At 40.0% G+C, this 21,684-nt stretch overlaps 2 protein-coding genes across 8 annotated transcripts in view; one reads left to right on the forward strand and one right to left on the reverse strand.

The window, feature by feature from the left end:
* LOC131430661 (juvenile hormone esterase-like) overlaps window positions 1-1,619 on the reverse strand; it is a 2,213-nt gene extending 594 nt beyond the window's left edge. Inside the window, exons 1-4 of one of the 2 annotated variants that reach the window (XM_058595805.1) lie at window positions 1,246-1,472; window positions 1,022-1,165; window positions 95-964; window positions 1-42 (exon numbers count right to left, since the gene is read on the reverse strand). The exon at window positions 1-42 is cut by the window's left edge and continues 251 nt beyond it. In XM_058595805.1, coding sequence (XP_058451788.1) covers window positions 1-42; window positions 95-964; window positions 1,022-1,165; window positions 1,246-1,338 — 1,149 coding nt within the window. In that variant the 5' untranslated portion in view covers window positions 1,339-1,472. Of the gene's footprint in view, window positions 43-94; window positions 965-1,021; window positions 1,166-1,228 lie in introns of both variants that reach the window. The other variant, XM_058595804.1, reaches the window with a different exon arrangement.
* Window positions 1-21,684, forward strand: part of LOC131430659 (uncharacterized) — a 367,753-nt gene that overhangs the window by 223,208 nt on the left and 122,861 nt on the right. The gene's annotated exons all lie outside the window — the stretch shown is intronic.

The raw sequence follows: 21,684 nt of genomic DNA on the forward strand, positions 1-21,684 counted from the left end.
TCCTTTGATCATCGGGTATAATATGGCGGCATCTGTTGCCATCTGGAAGATTTATCTGTTCGATTAGCAGTGGATGAAAAATTATCAAACTTACTCGACTTGCTCCTTCGGAATTGTTAACGTTCAGAGGATTTCCTTCGAAATATCCGTTATAAAGTTGTGGCAAAATTGATTCAGAAACACCAACAAACGCAGGCACCAGTGACTGTTGATTTTCAATCAATTGTTGCAATAATGTAGCGTTGGATAGCACGTATAATAATAGACCTGCTCCCTCATTTGGAACGTATCCAGTCATCCAAGGTACCCGATGGTAACGTCCTTCCTTCCAAAGGATCATTGGATCTTCGGCTAAAAATGTCTCTTCATCAACGTACCGCTCGATGACTGGGTGATACAACATAATCGGCTGTACGTTCCAACTTTTCAGCTTATCAATACTGGCTACAAGTTTAACCGCATCAACATTTCGCAGAGCATCAATCAGCTGCCAGGAGTTCATTTCGGCCGCACCAAAAATGTCGACAGCAGCGGCTTGTTGCCTAGCTAGCGCAAACCAATCCTTGTGTGGATCATTCCAAAATGCTAGAGCACTGCCACTCTCCAGAATTGCCTTTGAAAACAGTCCTTTACTTAGAGGACTCATCATGTGGAACTGAATGCTACTGCCGCCAGCACTCTGACCGAAAGCAGTTACCCGATCCGTAGCTCCACCGAACTCGCGAATATTCCGCTGAACCCAACGAAGAGCCATCGATTGATCCTTCAGTCCGAAATTCCCCGGAGCAGCTTGGTCTTCGGTCGATAGAAATCCCAATACTCCGAGACGATATTGTACGGTAACCAATATTACTTTTTTCGCATCCATTACCTTCTCCGGTCCGAACAGGGCAGGATGAGCACTGCCGGCTATGTATCCGCCTCCATGAATAAAAACCATGACCGGTAGGGGACGGATGATGCCCTAAGTTAAAAATGTGACAATTATTGATCGCAACAGTAATCTCAATTCCTCTCGAACCTTAGGCCTATACACGTTCAGATATAGACAATCTTCGACACCCTCGATGGAAGCCTGCGGCACAAAATCGTTCTTCTGGATACACGCGTTCCGCGGGATGCTTGCGTTCAGAATGCCTTTCCATGGATCGTTCGGAACTGGGTTCTGTTGAAAATTAAAACAACAAACAATTTAATTAACAAATTGAAACTTTAACACAAAACTCACAGCGAATCTCAGCGCACCCAGTGGTGGTTTGGCAAATGGGATTCCCAAGAAGGCTTCGAAAGGACCCCCGTCCAGCCCATCCATGTACGTTCCGCAGATGCATCCGTCATCGATATTGACCACCGGAACGAAACCACACGCGAGCCGACAAATACTGGCCGATGTCGGAGCAAAAAATAACATCGATAACAGGAAAACGGTCAGCCAACTAAATTCGACCATATTTCTGTGGGATGTGCTTTCATCCGGGATGCCGACCAACTTTCGACTGTTACTGTGCAACGTCATCGGGTCATTTTTATATGACGGAGCGCTTTTGGATGCAGTTATTCCAGTGCAAGAGAAAGTTCATCCGATGGTTTATTTTTAGGTGCCCAGCGATTTCGCCTGTAGGTCAGCCAGCTTCAGTAATGCAGTTGTCCTTATTTCAAATTTCGTTTCTTCGAGTTTTTTTTTCATGGCGCGAGAGAGCCTACTGGAAGTGATTTCACTAGTGTTAGTTATATATTTTTAGTTTACTTATGCTATCAAACGAGTTCGGCTTCTGGTATTTTCAATTGAATAAATGAAACCCCAAAAAACACCGATCCGCGATGATGTCTGACTCCGCGGTTCTTTTTAAAATATGTAATATTTCCATGACATGAAGTGACATGCATCATGTAAAGTTCAAATTCTCAGGACGTTAGTCAAGGATAATTATTTTATAAGAACAATCTACAACATTGGAAATGACAACTTGTTCATAATAGGCGTCTGATTTATAATACCGAACTGCATTGGCAAATTTTTAACGAAATGTTATTTTTTTTAATTCATAGATTTTTTCTCAATCTCTAGGCAGCCGATTACCGAGAGAGAGAAAGAAATATGGAGTTATTTTATTTGACGGCCGAATAGTTATAAAGTGTTATCAATAACTGAGGACGATAGTTAGCTTATTTGTATTTATCTTGATTATTTATTTTTGATCCCCGGCTTGTCTCAAAGTGAAACTTTCTGCTCTGTAGCTACTCTCATCCTAACAGTTTCAAGACAGATTTTGATTATGTATGTATGTGTGAAGCCACCATAAGTTCAAGGCATTACCAGTGCATGCGGGTAGACTTACAGTAGATCCGAATTTGATTATCAGATAGCTTTCATATGACTGCTGTTAAGAAGGCCAAAATGAATTTTGAGGTTCCGGCGCCTTCCAGCAAGAACATCAAGCCATATAATAAAGAATTTCGCTATATCAGCTTAAACCCGCCTTATGGTGTGTTTGTTAGAAGGGTGCGTCTTACTCATTTCAGACCTTCAGGGAGAAACAAGAAGCTTCCCCCACGTGACTCAGGTTGGCAATCCACTCCATCATCCAGCCATTCACTTGTAAGATACCCTGATGCACTCCCTGTCCCTCCCCGTTGTCAATATAATTGAACATTTAGGGGTTTTGTTGGTTTGTGCAAAAAGCACATATTTTGTTTCTATTTCTTTGCGTTTCGCCTTCGGCTCGTCAGTGCTTAAAGCAGTTCAAATTGAACGTCAGAAATAATATAGCACTTGTGCAATATTGTTTGAGGGTTGCATAAGTAGTGCAAACTTTGCGTCTGCTTAGCGGTTTAAGTTGAACTGCTAGGCACGAGATGGTAGTTCAAATTGAACTGCCTTAAGCACTGACGAGCCGAAGGCGAAACGCAAAGAAATAGAAATAATTGAGCATAATTCAATATAATATAATATAATAAAATATAAATTATCATAAAAAAATATAATACAATACACTATAATAGAATATAACATAATATCATACAATACAATGTAACCTAATTTAATATAATATAATATAGTATAACATAATATAATTCAATATAACATAATATGATATAATACAACTACAGAGAACAGACATTCAAGCTAGTACAACCTTTTAAAAAAGTTGTGTAAAGCATACATGAGAAAATCCGTTAAAAATCACCATTGCACACGACTTTGCACGCATGCATGTCTGTTGGATATCTATTCTCTGTGATATAACAATAAAAAATAATGTAATATAATATAACATAATGTAATATAATATAAGACGATAATATATGAAGCAGGGGTAGAAATAAGCCAATTTTTTTATTCACAGTAAATAAAAATAGTCAGTATTATCTTTTCACATCACATATTTATTGTAGATATTATAATGAATTTTGAAACGAATGATTTTCGATAAGATAAATTTTTGTTTTACTTGGAATTTAAAAATGTTCTCATCTTTATCAGTATCACTGTCTGAAATAACATTTCAACAAAGTTAGGCTCGTTTTGATGCTACTCTGTGTTCATTAAACAGGTTTGAAGTTCAAATGGCTGTCACTTACGGTTCCGGTGGTATAATGGTATAAGTGACGTAAACGTCAAAACTGATTACCGCTCAATTTTCTCGAATATGGATTGTCCGATATCAATAATTTTAGGCTCGTTAGGTGAGTTTATTTCGCCGGTCGCATCTAAAGCATGGAGCTTCGTGATGTATTTGAAACTTATTCAGCTAATAATATCAACATACATGCTGCGATGAATAAGAATTATAATGATAAGGAAAACATGTCCAATCACAAAGCGTTCTATGAAGCTGATTAATATTACCTTGAATATCATACACAGAAATAGCAGAAAATGCTGCGCTCCTGTTACTTCTCTAAATTAAATTCATGTAAAAATGCTGTTTTTTTTTGGGTTTAAGCTCCCACAATTTAGAAAATAATATCAATTTGCTTTGTTGCCATTTTTTTAAATTCACGGTGTTCGTTTTTTTGATTCACAATCGGAAATCTTGATTCACATTTAAGTGCGCAAAGCGGGCTTATTTCCACCTCTGATATGAAGTAATATGCTATGATACAATATATAACAGTTGATAATGCAGTGTAAGTTATGCTCTTCTTTCGTCGCAGTACTGCGAGAAATATAATATTTCTTTTTATATAATAATAATAATAATAATAATAATAATAATAATAATAATAATAATAATAATAATAATAATAATAATAATAAGAATAATAATAATAATAATAATAATAATAATAATAATAATTTTTTTTTTACTCAATAATATAATTATTTTTTTTTTTTAAGGCACACTGCTTAAGCTCTAAGGTGCCAAGGACTTTTTCTAATTTTATTAACGACTAACTTAAAACTAGGATAGTATGATTGGATAATGTTGTATTGGGGTCGCAGTAGTCGACTTTGGCAGATCTAACCTTCAGCTGGCGATCGGCACCGGCCGGTGGATGGAATATATCATGAGTCTTCCAGATGACGTTGGCCGCATCCCTCGGTCCGTGTGGGTCCGCGGGAAACACCCCCAGGCTACGAACACCCGGCGGGTGGCCCGCATGACTAGAGCGACCTTCCGTGGGCGATGATGGTGATGTTACATAAGAGAACGAAAAAATATAGAGAAGTAAATATTGCGGAAAACGAAGTAAAATGGGGATATAGGAACGAAATGACTAAGAACGACAGAGATCTAATTAGTTGACATCGAGATGGAGAAGAGACGGGGAGGGGGAAGCGAAAAGGTTAGTGACAGCAAAAAGATCTTGTTAGTTCCGATGAAGATGGTGGACAGATGAGGAATCGGGATAATCGGCGGAAGTTAGTGTCGAACCTGCAGGTGAAAATTATTCTTAGCCACAGTTGAAATAACGTCGATAAATAGGAGGAACTTTCTAAGCAAGATGTAACAGATTACACTTGTATATTAATGTGTTTGAGGAACTGGTATATCACAAGCATATATGAACCATCCCGACTCGCCAACACATCCCGAACCGGAACCTCAGTCGGTCTACCTCGGGCCCTGAGGGATTCCAATAGCTCCGATCTGGCGTCGCGATACTCTACGCACGACCACACGACATGCTCGATGTCCTGATAACCGTCGCCACAGGTGCAGAGACCGCTCTCCACGATCCCGATACGCCGGAGATGTGCGTTGAATGTATAGTGATTTGACATGAGTCGTGACATAACGCGAATGAAATCACGACTCGCGTTCATCCCCTTGAACCAAGGTTTCGTCGATACCTTAGGGATAATGGAGTGTAGCCATCGTCCCAGTTCGTCATTCGTCCATGAACTTTGCCAACTTTCGAGAGTTTTCTGACGAGAAATACTGAAAAATTCATTGAAGCAGATTGGTCTTTCATAAATATCACCTTGTAATGCGCCCACCTTAGCCAATGAGTCTGCCTTTTCATTGCCCGGAATGGAACAATGCGAAGGGACCCAGACTAACGATATTAAATAAGACCGTTCAGATAAAGTTCGCAAGTGTTCCCGTATTTTCCCCAGGAAATATGGGGGATACTTTCCTGGCTTCATTGCCCGGAGAGCTTCTATTGAACTTAGACTGTCCGTGACAATGAAGTAATGGTCTTTGGGCAATGTTTCAATGATCTCAAGGGTGTACTGAATAGCAGCTAATTCTGCGACGTAAACTGAAGCCGGATCACTGAGTTTGTAAGAAGCGGTGATGTTTTGATTGAAGATGCCGAAGCCTGTGGACCTGTCGATGTTTGATCCATCAGTGTAAAACACCTTTTCACAGTTGACTGTTCTAAATTTATTATAAAATATATTAGGGGTCACTCGAGGGCGTACGTGTTCCGGAATTCCACGAATCTCTTCTCTCATGGATGTGTCGAAAAACACAGTAGAATCAGAAGTATCCAAGAAATGAGCACGGTTGGAAGCAAACGAAAAAGGATTAATATTCTGAGCCATGTAATCAAAATACAAGGACATAAAACGGGTTTGAGAATTAAGCTCAACTAACCTTTCGAAGTTTTCAATCACCAGAGGATTCAAAATGTCGCATCGAATGAGCAAACGATATGAGAGATCCCAGAACCGGTTTTTCAACGGTAAGACGCCCGCCAACACTTCAAGACTCATCGTATGAGTTGATTGCATGCAACCCAAGGCAATACGCAAACAACGATACTGAATTCTTTCCAGCTTAATGAAATGGGTGTTCGCGGCGGATCGGAAGCAGAAGCATCCATATTCCATAACGGACAATATCGTTGTTTGGTACAACCTGATCAGGTCTCCTGGGTGGGCACCCCACCATGATCCAGTTATTGTACGAAGAAAGTTGATTCTCTGCTGGCATTTCTGTTTCAGATACCTAACATGACATCCCCAGGTGCCTTTGGAGTCGAACCAGACTCCGAGATATTTGAATGTGAAGACCTGAGCTATGTTTTCACCCCCTAGTTGAAGCTGTAGTTGTGCTGGTTCTCGCTTCCTTGAAAATACAACCAGCTCAGTTTTCTCCGTAGAGAACTCGATACCCATTTGAAGAGCCCATGTGGATAAGTTGGCAAGAGTATCTTGTAACGGCCCTTGCAGATCGCCAGCTTTGGGTCCTATAATGGACACAACGCTGTCGTCGGCAAGTTGTCTCAGCGTGCAAGATGTGTTGATACATTTATCGATGTCGTTTACGTAAAAATTGTATAAAAGGGGGCTTAAGCATGAGCCCTGAGGAAGACCCATGTAACTGAATCGTATTGTCGACAAATCACCATGCGCGAAATACATGTATTTCTCGGACAATAGATTGTACAAAAAGTTATTCAAAATTGGTGAAAGACCATGCTGATGCAACTTCTCAGATAGGATATTTATAGAAACTGAGTCAAAAGCCCCCTTGATGTCTAGGAAAACTGACGCCATTTGTTCCTTACGAGCAAATGCCATTTGAATTTCGGTTGAGAGCAACGCAAGACAATCGTTCGTTCCTTTGCCCCTGCGGAAACCAAATTGTGTATCTGAAAGTAAGCCATTAGTCTCGACCCAATTGTTTAGACGAAACAGAATCATTTTTTCGAACAATTTCCGGATACAGGAAAGCATAGCAATCGGCCGATACGAATTGTGATCGGAGGCTGGTTTTCCTGGTTTTTGAATGGATATCACTTTCACTTGTCTCCAGTCATGTGGAACAATGTTGTCCTCAAGGAACTTATTGAATAAACTCAGCAAGCGCCTTTTGGCGGGGTCAGGCAGATTTTTCAACAAGTTGAATTTTATTCTGTCTAATCCCGGTGCTTTATTGTTACATGACAAGAGCGCAAGTGAGAGCTCTACCATCGAAAACGGTATTTCGTTTGTATTTGGTGTCGCGGCGCGGGTGATCTTCTGTTCCGGAACAGAGTCTGGACATACTTTTTTAGCGAAATCGAATATCCAGCGGTTAGAATATTCCTCGCTTTCATTCGTTGTGTTATGATTGTGCATTCGTCGGGCTGTGTTCCAAAGAGTGCTCATAGATGTTTCTTTCGTTAAGCCGTCTATAAACCGACGCCAGTAACCGCGTTTCTTGGCTCTAATCAAGTTCTTAGTTTTAACGTCTAACGCCGCGTAATTCCGGTAATTATCAGGTGTTCCATTTTTTCTGAATATTTTGTACGCGGAGGCTCTCTCCGCGTTTAAATTTGTGCACTCTTTGTCCCACCACGGGTTGGGAGGACGGATGTTAGTTTTCGCGCCGGGTACACGTTTCGTCTGAGCTTGAGTCGCGGTGTCGAGAATCAAGCCAGCCAAAAACGTGTACTCTTCCTCCGGAGGAAGTTTTTGAGTTCTTTCAAGTTTCTCAGATATCGCGGTCGCATAGCTATTCCAATCAATATTTCGTGTGAGGTCATACGAAACATTGATTGTCTTCGATGGTTTTGAGCCGCTGGTGATTGATATTACGATCGGTAGATGATCGCTACCATGGGGATCAGGAATTACCTCCCACGTGCAATCCAACCGTAGCGATGTCGAGCAAAGGGATAAATCCAGCGCACTTGGTCTTGCTGGTGGTGCAGGAATCCGTGTCATTTCTCCCGTATTCAAAATTGTCATATTGAAGCTGTCGCAGATATCATGGATCATAGCTGATCTGTTATCGTCGTGAAGACAGCCCCATCCCGTACCGTGTGAGTTAAAGTCTCCTAAAACCAACGTCGGTGCGGGAAGGAGCTTAATGATATCACTGAGCCGCCGATGCCCAACCGAGGCTCTTGGGGGAATATAGATTGAAGCAATGCAAAGATCCTTGCCTTTGATTGTAACATGACATGCGACAGTTTCAATACCTGATATCGAGGGGAGGTTAATTCGATAAAAAGAATAGCACTTTTTGATCCCCAAAAGTACTCCTCCCTAGGGATCATCTCGATCCAGGCGAATAATGTTAAATTCGTGAAAGTTTAAGTGTATTTCAGAAGTTAGCCAAGTTTCGCACAATGCAAATGCGTCACATTTCAGATTGTTTACTAGAAATTTAAATGAATCTATTTTTGGGATGATACTTCTGCAATTCCACTGTAAAACAGTGATTAAATCCGTGACCTCGATGGATGATTTAGCCATCGAAGGATACAATCGCTGAGAGAAGGGGCCAATTTGCAGTCAACTGCTTTAAATATGTTTTTACTGTTGGCATGAAAGCAATTAAAATGCTTTTAAGAGGGTCAGAAATATTAAAAGTTGTAAAAATCCAGTCCACAACATCAGAGAACTTGATAAGTCCAGCACCTAGTTGGTTCTCTGATAGATTTTCGGGGACGTTTGGGGATTTTGTTGTCCCGGGAAGTGGTGGGAATCCCATCTCGGAACTGAGTTTTCCGAGACCAGGAGCCTTTTGCTTCGGTGGTTTGTCCCGATTCCCGTTAGCTGTAACTTTTCGAAGCCCTTCGGAAGACACCTTCGAACCCTTACTAGGTAGCTTATGAGAGGATTTATTCATTCTTTTCCTACAGCTATGAGGGACCGCCGATGATGGACCTTCCAAAGGGTCGTCAGAATCGTTCTCGTCAGTTGACAAGCAGGCATATGGGTTCGTTGTCAGTTTAGGAGGGGTGGCACTCTTAAGCATCTCGGCAAAGGAACGCTTGGAGTGTTCCTTCAGGGAACGCTTCATCCGATCTCCTCGCAGCTTATACGCAGGACATGCCATTAGGTCATGCGGACCTTCCTTGCAGTAGAGTGACTTTTCAGCATCCTTACCGCAAGAGCCATCCGCATGAGCCTCCCCACAGTTAGCACACCGGGGCTTATTGCAGCAATGAGAAGCTGTATGCCCCAATTGTTTGCAATTGGTACAATTCATTACTCGAGGTACAAAAAGACGAACAGGCAGACGAACCCGGTCCAAGAGGATGTAGTTGGGCAAAGCAGAGCCGGCGAAGGTCACACGATAAGAGTCAGATTGGGGATAAGACTTTGTTCCATCCCCGGCGATCGATACTGAATGCAATCGCTTGCAGTCCAGTATCTTGACGTTCTTAAGTGAGGGGTCCTTAAAACAGCCCTCTCCGTACTTAAGAACGTCCTCGCAAGTCAAACTCGAATCGGTGACCACACCGTCGATTTCTACTTCGCGAGCTGGCACGTAGACGCGGTACTCCCGCGTGAAATGATCATTTTGAACGAGCTCATTAGCCTGCTTTGAGCTGGTGAGCAGAACCCTGAGCTTATCTGGGCGTATTTTATCAATACTTTTTATAGTATTGTATCGCGAGTTCAGATCCCGCGATATTTTCAAAATATTCAATTTTTTTTCTTTAGCCTTGGTCCGGAAATAAACCGAGTAAGGCCCGGCCGAGAGTGCAAGCCCATCGGGATAACTCTTTATGCGAGACTTACTGCTGCCAACAGAAGTCTCCATCTGATCATCGAGAACGGAGGGGTCGGGATTCGAATTTGACATGTCGCGGAGCTACCTCCGCGCAGAAATAAATGATTCGGGGGGGAAATGAACGGTCGAATGAAGAAGAAAAAAAAATATACAAAATAATAGTACTTAACTTTTAATCCAACGGGGGCCACCAAGGCCAAGCCCTCGTCGATCGGCGTATCGCCGCTTCGAGGGTGTGCAAAAAACCTCCGAGAGGAAAAAGCACACGCACTTGTAATGCGCACAGTATAACCACAATGGCCACTGAAATCTGGCCTTGATCGATCAAACAATCACCGGCTAACGGCACTGTTTCGATCATCCGCTCACAACAATGCACTGCTTCAGTGTATAATGTGCAAAAAACCTCTCACAGAAAAAAGCACTATTGTCTATTACACAATAGCGATATAATCTAGTTTTGATCGTCCGGTCACGTTATCACACACGGCACTGGTTTTCAACGCTTTCGCAGTAAACACAAAGCACGTCCGTTCGCTCGGAAGGTTGAAACGGCAATGATAATAATAATAATAATATTAATAATAATAATAATAACAATATATAATTCAATGTAATATAATTCAATTCAATATATAACAAATAATGCAACAAACAACAGAACCACATGTTGCAATATATCATGATAACTATTGCACTTTAGGATGAGCTTCAACCTACAAGCCATTTCGCACCCTCTCATTCTGCTACTAACGCAGAATGCGATAGCACCCAGTCGACGCCGTTCTATTGACCAAATGTCATCATAGACGCTCGGGGAAGCGTGAGATAGGAACTTGTGAGGACTTAGTTATCTCACCATTTGACGACCAGTTTCAAGACAGATTTTGAGTACAAGACAAACTTGATCTTTTGCCTCCAGAGGTGCCAGGTAAAAATTCCGAGTATCTTCAAACAGAGTAGCAAAAGTCTGTAAATCCGAATTGTCTGCGGGCTTTCGTTTCACTATAAAGTATGAAACACAAACATGGGTTACAGTTCGCTTTCACATCTAATCCAAGTCAGTCGATATAACAAAACCGCTTACGTTCGGTACGGAAGAAACCAAGTGCAGTATTGTGTAGTGAACAATAGAACGACCTCGAAATGAGTGAACCAAACGAACAAAAGCTACCGCCGATACGAAAGAATACAATTGTTGTTGTCTTCTGACAGTGCAAAATTCGACCTTCGATACGAGAACTTGAAGGTTTGCTTAAGGAGCAAATGCATCTTGACGTTAAACGTGTGCATTTACTTCAATGCAATAAGACGAATAATGTTGTTTATATCCAGTTCTATAAAGAGTTGGATGCAATTCAATTCGTTAAAGACAATAATAATGTGCACTATGTGGAGCACGAGACCATTCAGTACAACATTCCAGTATATATGGAAGATAGTGCTATAGAAGTGCGTGTGCATGATCTTCCCTCAAGCGTCACCGATTCATATATTCGCAAAACTATGTCCCAATACGGAGAGATTCTCTCTATCGAAAAAGAAAAGTGGAAGTGGAACTTTTTCCCCGGTATTCTAAATGGCGTACGTTTGTTACGCATGCGTTTGGAGAGGCCTATACATTCTTATGTGACATTCGGTCTGGATACAAGAATTCCGTGCAAATCACTTGTTACCTATGACAATCAGATGGCCGCATGTCAATATTGCCAAAAAGCTGTTCACTACGGTAAGCCATGTGATAAACTGGACAAGGAGACAACCACACCAAAGGACAACGGTGATTCCTTCACACCAACCCCAACCAACCCCAGTACATCTGTGACAGCCACCAACAACAGTGGTTTTCCCCTTCAACGAAACCATCAGTATCCCCTATAGAACAAAAGACACCAGCTGCAGTTAACAACTTACCCAGCAACTGCAACCAATATACAACAAGGCGCATCTACAGCAACTCTCAACGAGCCCGAGACTACAATCAACAAGGAAAACGAAAAGAAAACGGAAATCACACACAACACCGACGATGAAGCAATGGATGATGAGGTAAGCCGCGGACGAAGTGTCCCCCGATCCTCGTTGGATGGAAATGGAAACTCATCTCCCCCTAGAAAAAGAGTAACAACGAGATCCAATAGCAAAAAAAATTTTTAAATTACAAAAATATAAACCAATCGGCCACGTAAAGCTTTTACGCAAAAAGGCCAGAATAAAAATGTTATTATAAAAAAAAAACAAAAAAACAAAAATGGGTTTGGTGAGCAAAACAAAAACGGCGTGGCCATCTCAAAAGTCTGTAAATATTGACGAAAGTCTGCGAAGAACTCGATTTTCAAAAGTCTGTAAAAGAGACTGTAACAAAAATGTCTGCCGCACTATATTAGAAATCGGCAGATTTGCAGGCAAACCTGCAGACCTGGCATCTCTGCTTATCTCGTACCTGACAGTTACAGTAAACGCCCAAGCAGTTCAACTATTTCAACTAGAAATATCTAAAACTACCAAGGTGTCTGAACCAGAAAAAAATCATTCGTAGCCGTTAAAAGGACCAACTCAGGCTAAATAAATTGTATTTTTCCCAGAAATAGAGACAAGGGGCGTGGACGAATTAGGCTCACCACCAGACAGCTTTGAATATGGATTGGTAAATTAAAGTTATAATTTAATTTATGTTAGTCATTTAGGTTTTGGTGCCTCGTGGGCAGAGATGGCATTTCACCAGAGTGATACACGCTAGAGTCAGATTTTTGCCACACCGAGGATGAAAAAAACGAAGCACCGCACAAAGAGGAAAGCGCACTTCTTCTCAGTGTCGAATAGACAGCATTTGAGTGTGTGCTTGTGGTTAAAGCAGCTGGCGCGAGTGAAACACATTCTCTTCGCATGAATCGCTCTCGTCTAAATACACCCAAGTGACCACTGGCGCGTGATGGTGAGCGAACACTTCTGTGAACTTCAATTAATAGAGAGTAGATCTGGCCTTGCTATGAAAAATTTGCAAGGAAAACCGAAAATTTTACGATAAATTGTTTTATTTTGCTGATTTTGCGTGTCCACGCTTCATCTACGAAAACCATACAGCAGAGTGCTCACCTGCGTGTACACCTCTGTGAAAGTATCTGCATCCACCTCAGAGAATTTATTAGCTAATGCTCTAGCACTTTGGTGCGATTCAGTGGAAGAGGTAAAAGGAAATAAACTAACGCACTCATGATGCGTGCACACTTTACACAACAGTGGTGTATAAATGCGAAAGAGAAGAGCTCTCGTTGAAGTTGTCAGTGCGAGGGGAGAAATTTTGCTTGCTCTTCGTCACACAGAGGAGATAGACATCTCTGCTCGTGGGTACCGATTTGTGCAGAAGTGCACATGACTGTTTTGATTGTTTTGCGTTTCGCATTCAGCTCATCAGTGCATTAGCAGATTATGTTGACTGCTAATGCCACCTCGCGGATCAACATAATCCGCTAAGCAGACGTACAGTCATTGCTATTTACAATGCACTTATTTACACCGATAGCACTTCGGTCTATCCTGACGTCTCAGGCGAAAACGAATTTACGACTTTATGGCCGCAAACATGTTTTAGTCATTTAGGTTTTGAAACCTCGTGGGTACCGATTTGTGCAGAAGTGCACATGACTGTTTTGATTGTTTTACGTTTTGCATTCAGCTCATCAGTGCATTAGCAGATTATGTTGACTGTAAATAAGTGCATTGTAAATAGCAATGACTTTACGTCTGCTTAGCGGATTATGTTGATCCGCGAGGTGGCATTAGCAGTCAAAATAATCTGCTAATGCACTGATGAGCTGAATCCGAAACGTAAAACAATAATTTATGTTCGTTTACAGCTACATTGAAAACACCGCAAACGAATCACCGCACGCGAATAACCGATGAGGGAAGGGTATGAATAGAGCTCACCACCACTTATAGTATACATGAAATTTCCGAATTAAAAAAAAAAATTTTTATGCCAAAAGGCTTAGAATTGCTTGAAACGTCGAGATTTAGTGTCATCTCGAAAAAATTTTTTTTTTTAAATCGACTTTTTGGGACTTAGAGAAAATATCAAAATTCCCAGAAAGTTGATATTTCAAAAAAAAAAATTTTTGAGGTGACACTAAATCTCAACGTTTCATGCTGTTTTGATAATTTTGGCATCAAAAAAAATTTTCGATTTTGGAAATTTCATGGTACGTTTTCAAGATCGGTGCTTTTTCAAGATCGAAAATTGTCAAAACCTTACCACCGGCCAGCACCCCTTACCCTTGTTCGATTTAGCTCAAATTTTGCATGAGAACTTTTTTCGAGGTGCTTAAACTTTCGACCACTAGAACTTTACGATAATAGAGGTGATCGCAAAATGTTAGCACCCTTATAAATATAAGAGCGGTAGAAATCCACGTGTTTTGTCGGTTACGTCACTTATACCATCATATCTCCGGAAACAGAAGTCGCAGTCACTCGAACTTGATCAATGACTCAATAGTAGCTTTCAAACGAGCCTTACTTGTCTCTGACAATCCCAAGACCCAAGCAATTGAAATGGAAATAATCACTTATTTGTGGCACCACAATTAAATTGAATTCCATTCCACATTGGATCTGCTTCGCTCTGGACAAAGGATCAGTACAGACAGAAATTGTTGCCAAAACTTACGTGTTGAGCTGATTTACTGGGTAGTGTGCGACCGACTCGCAGCGGAAGTTTCGATTGCACGGTAAAGCGCTAGCTTGTTATTCGAGTTTTTTTTCTCTCTCTCTATTCTGTTTTGTTTGGAACGCATTAAGTTGTTATTCGGGTATGTTTTTTTTTACACAGAGTTCTTTGGAGCCAGTGTAGTTATCACCCGTTTCCGATTAGTCGTGAAGCTTTTCGCTTACTACCCTTGCCCCGGTTTACTCTACTCGAGAACGATTAGATTACACACCGACAAACACTGTTCCTACTACTGCGTGAGGAGCTCTTCTGGTAATGCCACATTCGACAACCATCCTGCTGTTTAAAGTAAAATGGATCTGATTACTTGAAAAGGTTGGTTTGTGTGACTGCGATTTACCAGATGATTTAAACTGCTTCTCTCCGGATTATCCTGTGGAGTCAATTTTCGATTCGTCTCCACATTACACTGTTTATACTCGATAAAACCATTTTTATTGGTTCAAAATGAATCGTAATAATCAGTAACAACAGCAAACGTACCGGTCTGATCTTATTCCTTCGTACTCGCTGCCAATCGTTAGCAATTGACCTTTTCACTTTACGAGAAACCTTATTACCAACCCTCAATAATTCAGCCTCACCCCAACCCCAAGCCCTACTACGACGACGGACCCAACCAAGATTTACCATCTAAGCGCATAAAATAAATCGTTTCCGATTGACAGCCTTGACCGTCCTTGGTACGCTCGGTGACCTGAATAGGTCCCAAACAAAACGGAAACGATAAGAACCAGTTTTGCGAGCTACCAACCCCACAATCTGTTCCCCGGTAGGTTCACCTATTCCGGTTAGGCTGGCTACCCTCCGAGGTGAACTTGAGTTGACTTTATAGCGGCGGCGCGTTGAATTGATAAGCGGCAGCGAACAATTGAATTTCAATAGGAACTTTATGCAAATTGGTTTTCCTTGCTACCTCGGTAGAGCTGCAAATCGCACGCGCCTGAATGCCACCTTATAAGGAAGAGACAACTTTTTACTTTTCGGTGGAAACGCGTGCTTGGTGTGTGTGTGTGTGGATCATCATTTGACCGGGCAAGCTAGCGGTGTCCTCGGTCGATGAGTAATACAAGCCAACTGTTTGTGATTGGGTTGTAAATTAAGCATTATAAACAGAGATAACCAAACGAATACAACACGAAACGATGAGATCACTTTGCGTGGCGAGCGAGTGGCTGGCAGTTTTGCAAAATATAAACAGAATACAGTAAAGTTACAATAATGATTCACTTCTATTTCGCAGGTTTAAAAAGGCGTCATAAAACAATTTACGATTTTGTTTTGAAAACCTTTTCACTATCTTTCTGTTGTAATTATTTCGTTTAACAGGTGTGCAAATTTTAAAATATAATTGAGTATTCGAAAACGAAGGCTAAATATTTTTCTTTACTCCAAGTGTTAGTCCTCGCTTTTAACACATTTTGTCCATCTGTTGGCCAATTCATGTAATCCATCCCAAAGAAAATCCTTTTCCTTTCATTGACATCCATTCATCAAGCCATTAACGTACATCCTCGAAAATTTGGATTTTTGCTCAGCTAGTGCGTTGTCCCGCCGATGAAAAGAAGTGAAAATCAGAAAGTGCAAGGTCTGGTGAATATAGCGGGTGTGGTAGAAGTTTCTGGCTAAGCGAATGTGTAGCAGTGGTGTCCTACTGTAAAATGGCTTTACAAAATCTCGTGAATTTGTTTATGAAAAAATTTTTTGCAAAGTGCATTCGAACTGCTACCGCATCCACCATATTCGGCAGATCTAGCCCCCTGCGACTATTATCTGTTCTCAGATGAAAAAAAAAGTTTGAAAAAGATTTGCACCTCTTCTTTTCATTTTACATATAAACGACATTTCCTTCATACTCATTAATCTAAAAGTGCTTATGTATGCAGACGACATGAAACTCTTCATGCAATTTAAAAATATCAACGACTCTGTAATATTCCAGAACGAAGTCAATCTATTCCACATTTGGTGCTGCAAAAGTCTACTCCAATTCAATGAAAAAAAAACGCAACTCTGTAGATATAATTTTAGGAAATCAAATAGTAGACAAAAAAATCTTGGACTCCAAGCTAACATTTGTGGAACATTACAATACAATAATTAAATCAAGTGTGCTGGGCCCTATCAAACGCTTGAGTCATGATTTTAAAGACACATATACTATAAAATTGCAATCACCCCGATTCTGTATTTCGTTCGAATCGGATTGTTTCGATCGAATACGAAATTTTTCCATTCTGTAGCTCGATCGAGTTCGAGTTTTCCATACAAAAGCATCACTCGATCGAATTGGAGAATGCAAATTTTTACATTCGTTCGACAAAATTCGATTCGATCGAAATACAGAATAGGGGTGAATATAGTACATATTTCCGACTCATTTTGGAATATTGCAGCCTAGTATGGAATCCATATGATATTATTCACGAAGAGTGCATTGAATCGATCCAAAAACAATTTCTTTTATGTGCATTTTGTAAATTAAACTGGACAGCATTTCCTCTACCATCACATGAAGCACGCTGCATGCTCATCAATAAACAAACACTTAAAGAACGCCGCGACTTTGTAATGCTTTATTTTATCAGCGACATTATTTCTCAACGCATTCAATTTGTATATACCTAGCCGTCAATTACGTTCCAGGCAATTATTTTTAGAACGGACTTACAAGAACAAATTATGCAAAATACAGTCCAGTCAATCGAATAATGCGCCATAACAATCAATACTGCGAACGTCTTTTTTTTATTCAATAATATAATATATTTTTAGGGACACTGCTTAAGCTCTAAGATACCAAGGGTATTTTCTAATCTTAATTAACGACTAACTTAAAACTAGAATAGTATCATTAGAATATGTCGTCTCGGATTTTCTAGAATCCAGCTTTCAGCTGGCGTTCGGCGGTGGTCGGTGAATTGAATATTGCATGGGTCTTCCAGATGGCGCTATCTATGGTCGCTTCCTTTCGGTTCGTGTGAGTCCGCGGGAAACACCCCCAGGCTACGAAGGCCCGACGGGTGGCCCGCATGCTGGTCATCGACTGGAGCGTAGGACCGTAGGTGATGATGATGTTACGGAAGAGAATGAAAAAGTAAATATTGTGGAAACCGAAGTAAAAAGGGGATATGAAAACAAAATGTCTGAAAACTACAGAGATCTAGTTAGTTGGTGAAGAGACGGGGAAAGGGGGGACGAAAAGTTAGTGACAAAAAAAAAGATCTTGTTAGTTCCAATGAATATGGTGGACAGGACTGCGAACGTCTTTACCTTACTATGTTATGTAAAAAATCAAATAAAATCTCAGCTTTGTAGTAGAAATAATGCGTAGTATATGAGTAAACACTGTAAACCATTTATATGTAATCTACATTTGCTTGACGAAATCAGAGCTAATAAAAGTCATTTTCATTGGCTCAAAATAGAAGAAAATGACGAGACATTACTGTCACTCTCAGCTTCGCTTGCAAACTATGAGAACGAAATCCATGTCCAGTCAATGACATAAGCGGGAGAGTGGTTTCAAAATTGTGTTTTTTTTTCTTTCATTTGCCCTTTCAGTCATTTGCACTTTTCAGTGAAAATCCCGTAGTATGCAATGTCGATATTCAACCGAAGCTGTGAGAATCGAAAATGACAGAAAAAGGTTTCACAATAACTTTTACCTGTTGGTGCTCGAATTTGTAGTAGTTTTGGTTTCCAAAGCGGTTTTGGGATGTATTTACTTCGATTTGCCATATCGATGAAAGAATGAGAAATTAAATTCTGCTAATGCTCCCTGAAGACGTTAGTTTGGTTTCATCTTGTCATAGAGGAAAGAGTGACTTTGGCAATTATTCTCTCTCACTTTTTCAATGAGAAACGAAAATGCGTCGTCTTTCTTCGTTGGTTTTGGTGTCGGTCATTTACGAACGAGACAGTAAAATATTGAAAATTAGGCTATTGGATTGGATTCGTTCATTAAGAATGCGTGACAATTTTAAGCTCTGGACGAAATAAAAAAAAAGAATAAATTCGTAAAGAAAAAAAAAAGAATGAGACTTGACTGACTAAGACTTGAGCGTTTTTAAGGTTAAGAAGAAAACGTTATATAAAAGCGGTGTATAAACTTTGGAAGCTGTTGGAACAACTGTGCTTTTTAAGGAGAATGAAATTAAGTTTGAAAAAAAGTGTTGTTTTCTTTGTCAGACTGACGACTTTTTGACCGACGTAATAAAAAAACGCGTACTGCATTATTTCATCCTCATCCCACCACAGACATACCATTATTTCTCTCCAAAACGATTCGGTACTGATGGTGGTCCTGACATTATCCATGATTTTTCGCGTTTTGTGTTCTCGAAATATATCCATTATCTGTCGCCAGTTACTATCCGATGTAAAAACTCAATTATTCGTTACGCTAAACGAGCATTTGGCTCTGAGCACTTTATGCGCCTTTCTGTGTCGTTCGTTTAGTTTGTGTGGAACACATTTACCAATCTTTCGGCTTTGTCTAATGGCTCTTATCCGATCGGAAACTTCGACTACTGCGCCATCATGTTTTATACTTGTGTGTCATTTTCGGACTTTTTCAGTCGATTTTCACGTTCAGAGTCAATAACATTAAACTCGTGCAGTAAAAGTCGAAACGCCGTTTTCGTTCGGCACATCACTCCGGTATAAAAACAAAATCTGTTCTGCAAATAGTAGACACATTACGTCTGTGTTGCGGTTTATTTTTAACTGCTAGGTGACTTAACAATACAACATAAGCTGATTCGAAGACGAAACGTAAAGAAAATGAAAACCGATTATGTGCTCTAATCACAAAATAAGGCTAGACCATAAAAAACTAAAATCGCCTATTTGGAAACGATAAACGTTTGACGATTGAAGCACGAATGGAAACGTCAAAGTTTTGAAGATTGAAACAAGATCGTCACAAATCGCACCAAAAATACGATGATTGTCAGATATTTTCTCAATTTGATTGAATAAGAAAGTCATCACCTGCCGCAAATGCTCTTTCTTTGGTTGGTTCGAAATTTGACATGTTCAACACGAAATAATAGTACGGTTCTAGGTCGCCTCTAACTGAACAAATATGACGTTTTGAAGAAGGGATTTCCAACCAAAAAAAACATTTAAGGTTGGAAAAAAATACTCAAATACATATGTGTCATCTAGTGACAGCAAAACGATATTTTAAGCCTGCGCTCCTGGTAGGATGAGAGCTGTTGAGGTTGATGATAAACAATAGAAAAATAGTAGGACTACTGTTACTACCATGCGAAAGAACATCTTCTTTGATGAATCACTCATATAAACTCCAAATAAAGGGTGTATTCGAAAAAAATGGCACGCTCATATATACTCACCAAAAAATAAACCGATTATCGATTTGTCTCTACATTTTTTTCAGGAATGAAAAACTACTAATGAGTTCGGAATAATAAAATTTATTTCATTTAATTTCATCTCTCATCCCGAATTCTCGTACCTTCCGTTAGTTCGGTGCGTCTTCAACACGTTTCGAGCGTAGCGGCAGGATGCTAATTTAGCCAAAAATAGAGTTGAATTTTTGTGCTTATGAATGACAAGAGACGCTTTTTAAGGTACTCTTTCGTGTAAATAGCACCGTTGCACAGTAATGCAAAGGTGACAGAAACACAAAAAAGGTTTTTTTGTTCATATAAAACATTGAATTCAATTTTTTGAGAATTCAAGAATAGCAATTCGAAATTTTAAAATTTTCAAGTGAGAAATAAACTCGACAGAAATTTTTGGAGTTGGAGTACTGCGAGATTTATTTAATTTCTTCCACATAGAATGTATGGCCCGAAGACGATGTTCTGTATCTAAAATTTCAAATTGGTGGGCTGTAATTGTTCACAAGTAATTGTTTTTGTAGCATTTTTTCTCAATTTTTCGAAAATCTAGAAGAAGTTCTCGAGCACGAAAATAGAAATCAGTTCCCATTTTTTAAGCTAAATAAATGAAAATTATGCCAATATTTCCTGAACCTGCGATTGTGCTGGTTATTTTAATTGAATATAGAACGAACAAACTTTTTTTTAATGAAACAGAACAGTTTATTTCTGAAATAGATTGTTTATCCAAAATGATATCACGATATGCAATTTTAAATCAGGACTTTATACTTGCAATCCCACGTTTCAAGCGAGGTTTTCTCTATGTTTGTTTTGATGAAATTATTATTTCAGAAGCGTGCTAAGTTCAGCTAGCAGTAAGATTAGATTTTTTTTTTGTATCACTCAGCACATTTAACAAATTCACAATGCAAAAAATTGAAATTGCTAGATACGTTTCTCATCATGAATTCAAGAAAGAGTGTTTATTTAATTTTTCGAGTAGTGGCAAGAAGCAAGATCTGGCCAGAAGACAACAGGATCCTTGTGGCTTCGAATCATGGGTATAAGTCGTTTTTGTAAACATTCCTTGATGTATATTTCGCTGTTCATTGAAGCAGTGGCGATGAAGGGTTTCGAAATCTTACCGCAGCTACAAATTGCTTGCCAGACCATAGCTTTCTTACCAAATTTTTCGACTTCAATCGATGTCTCGGATTGGTTTAACACTTGCCCTTCTCGCACCGTATAATATTGTGGTCCCGGCAAGGATTTGTAATCGAGTTTCACGTAGGTTTCGTCGTCCATGATTATGCAGTTCAAATTTTCAGCAAGAATCGTATTGTACAGCTTTAGAACCCTCAGACTGATCGATGCTTTTTGTTTCGGACTACGTTTTGATTGTTTCTGCTTCTTATAGGTTCGAAGATTCAAACGTTATTTAGCACGAAGAACATTTGACTTCGAAGTGCCCACTTTTTTGGCCACATCCTGAACTGAAACCTCCTTCTTTTGCTCAAAAGCCTTCAGTATACGTTTATCCAACTGAGGGTTAGCAGGACCTTTTTTTCGACCCGTTTTCGGTTTATCCTCAAAGGTGTTATCCTCACCGAACTTCCTGATTGCATTTCACACGGCTTTTTCACTTGCTCCTTCCATTTTGCTATCTTTCTCAGTGACAGTCCGCGTTCTG

Source organism: Malaya genurostris, chromosome 2 (genome assembly GCF_030247185.1).
Source record: "Malaya genurostris strain Urasoe2022 chromosome 2, Malgen_1.1, whole genome shotgun sequence".
In the NCBI taxonomy this organism is placed as follows: Eukaryota; Metazoa; Arthropoda; class Insecta; order Diptera; family Culicidae; genus Malaya; species Malaya genurostris.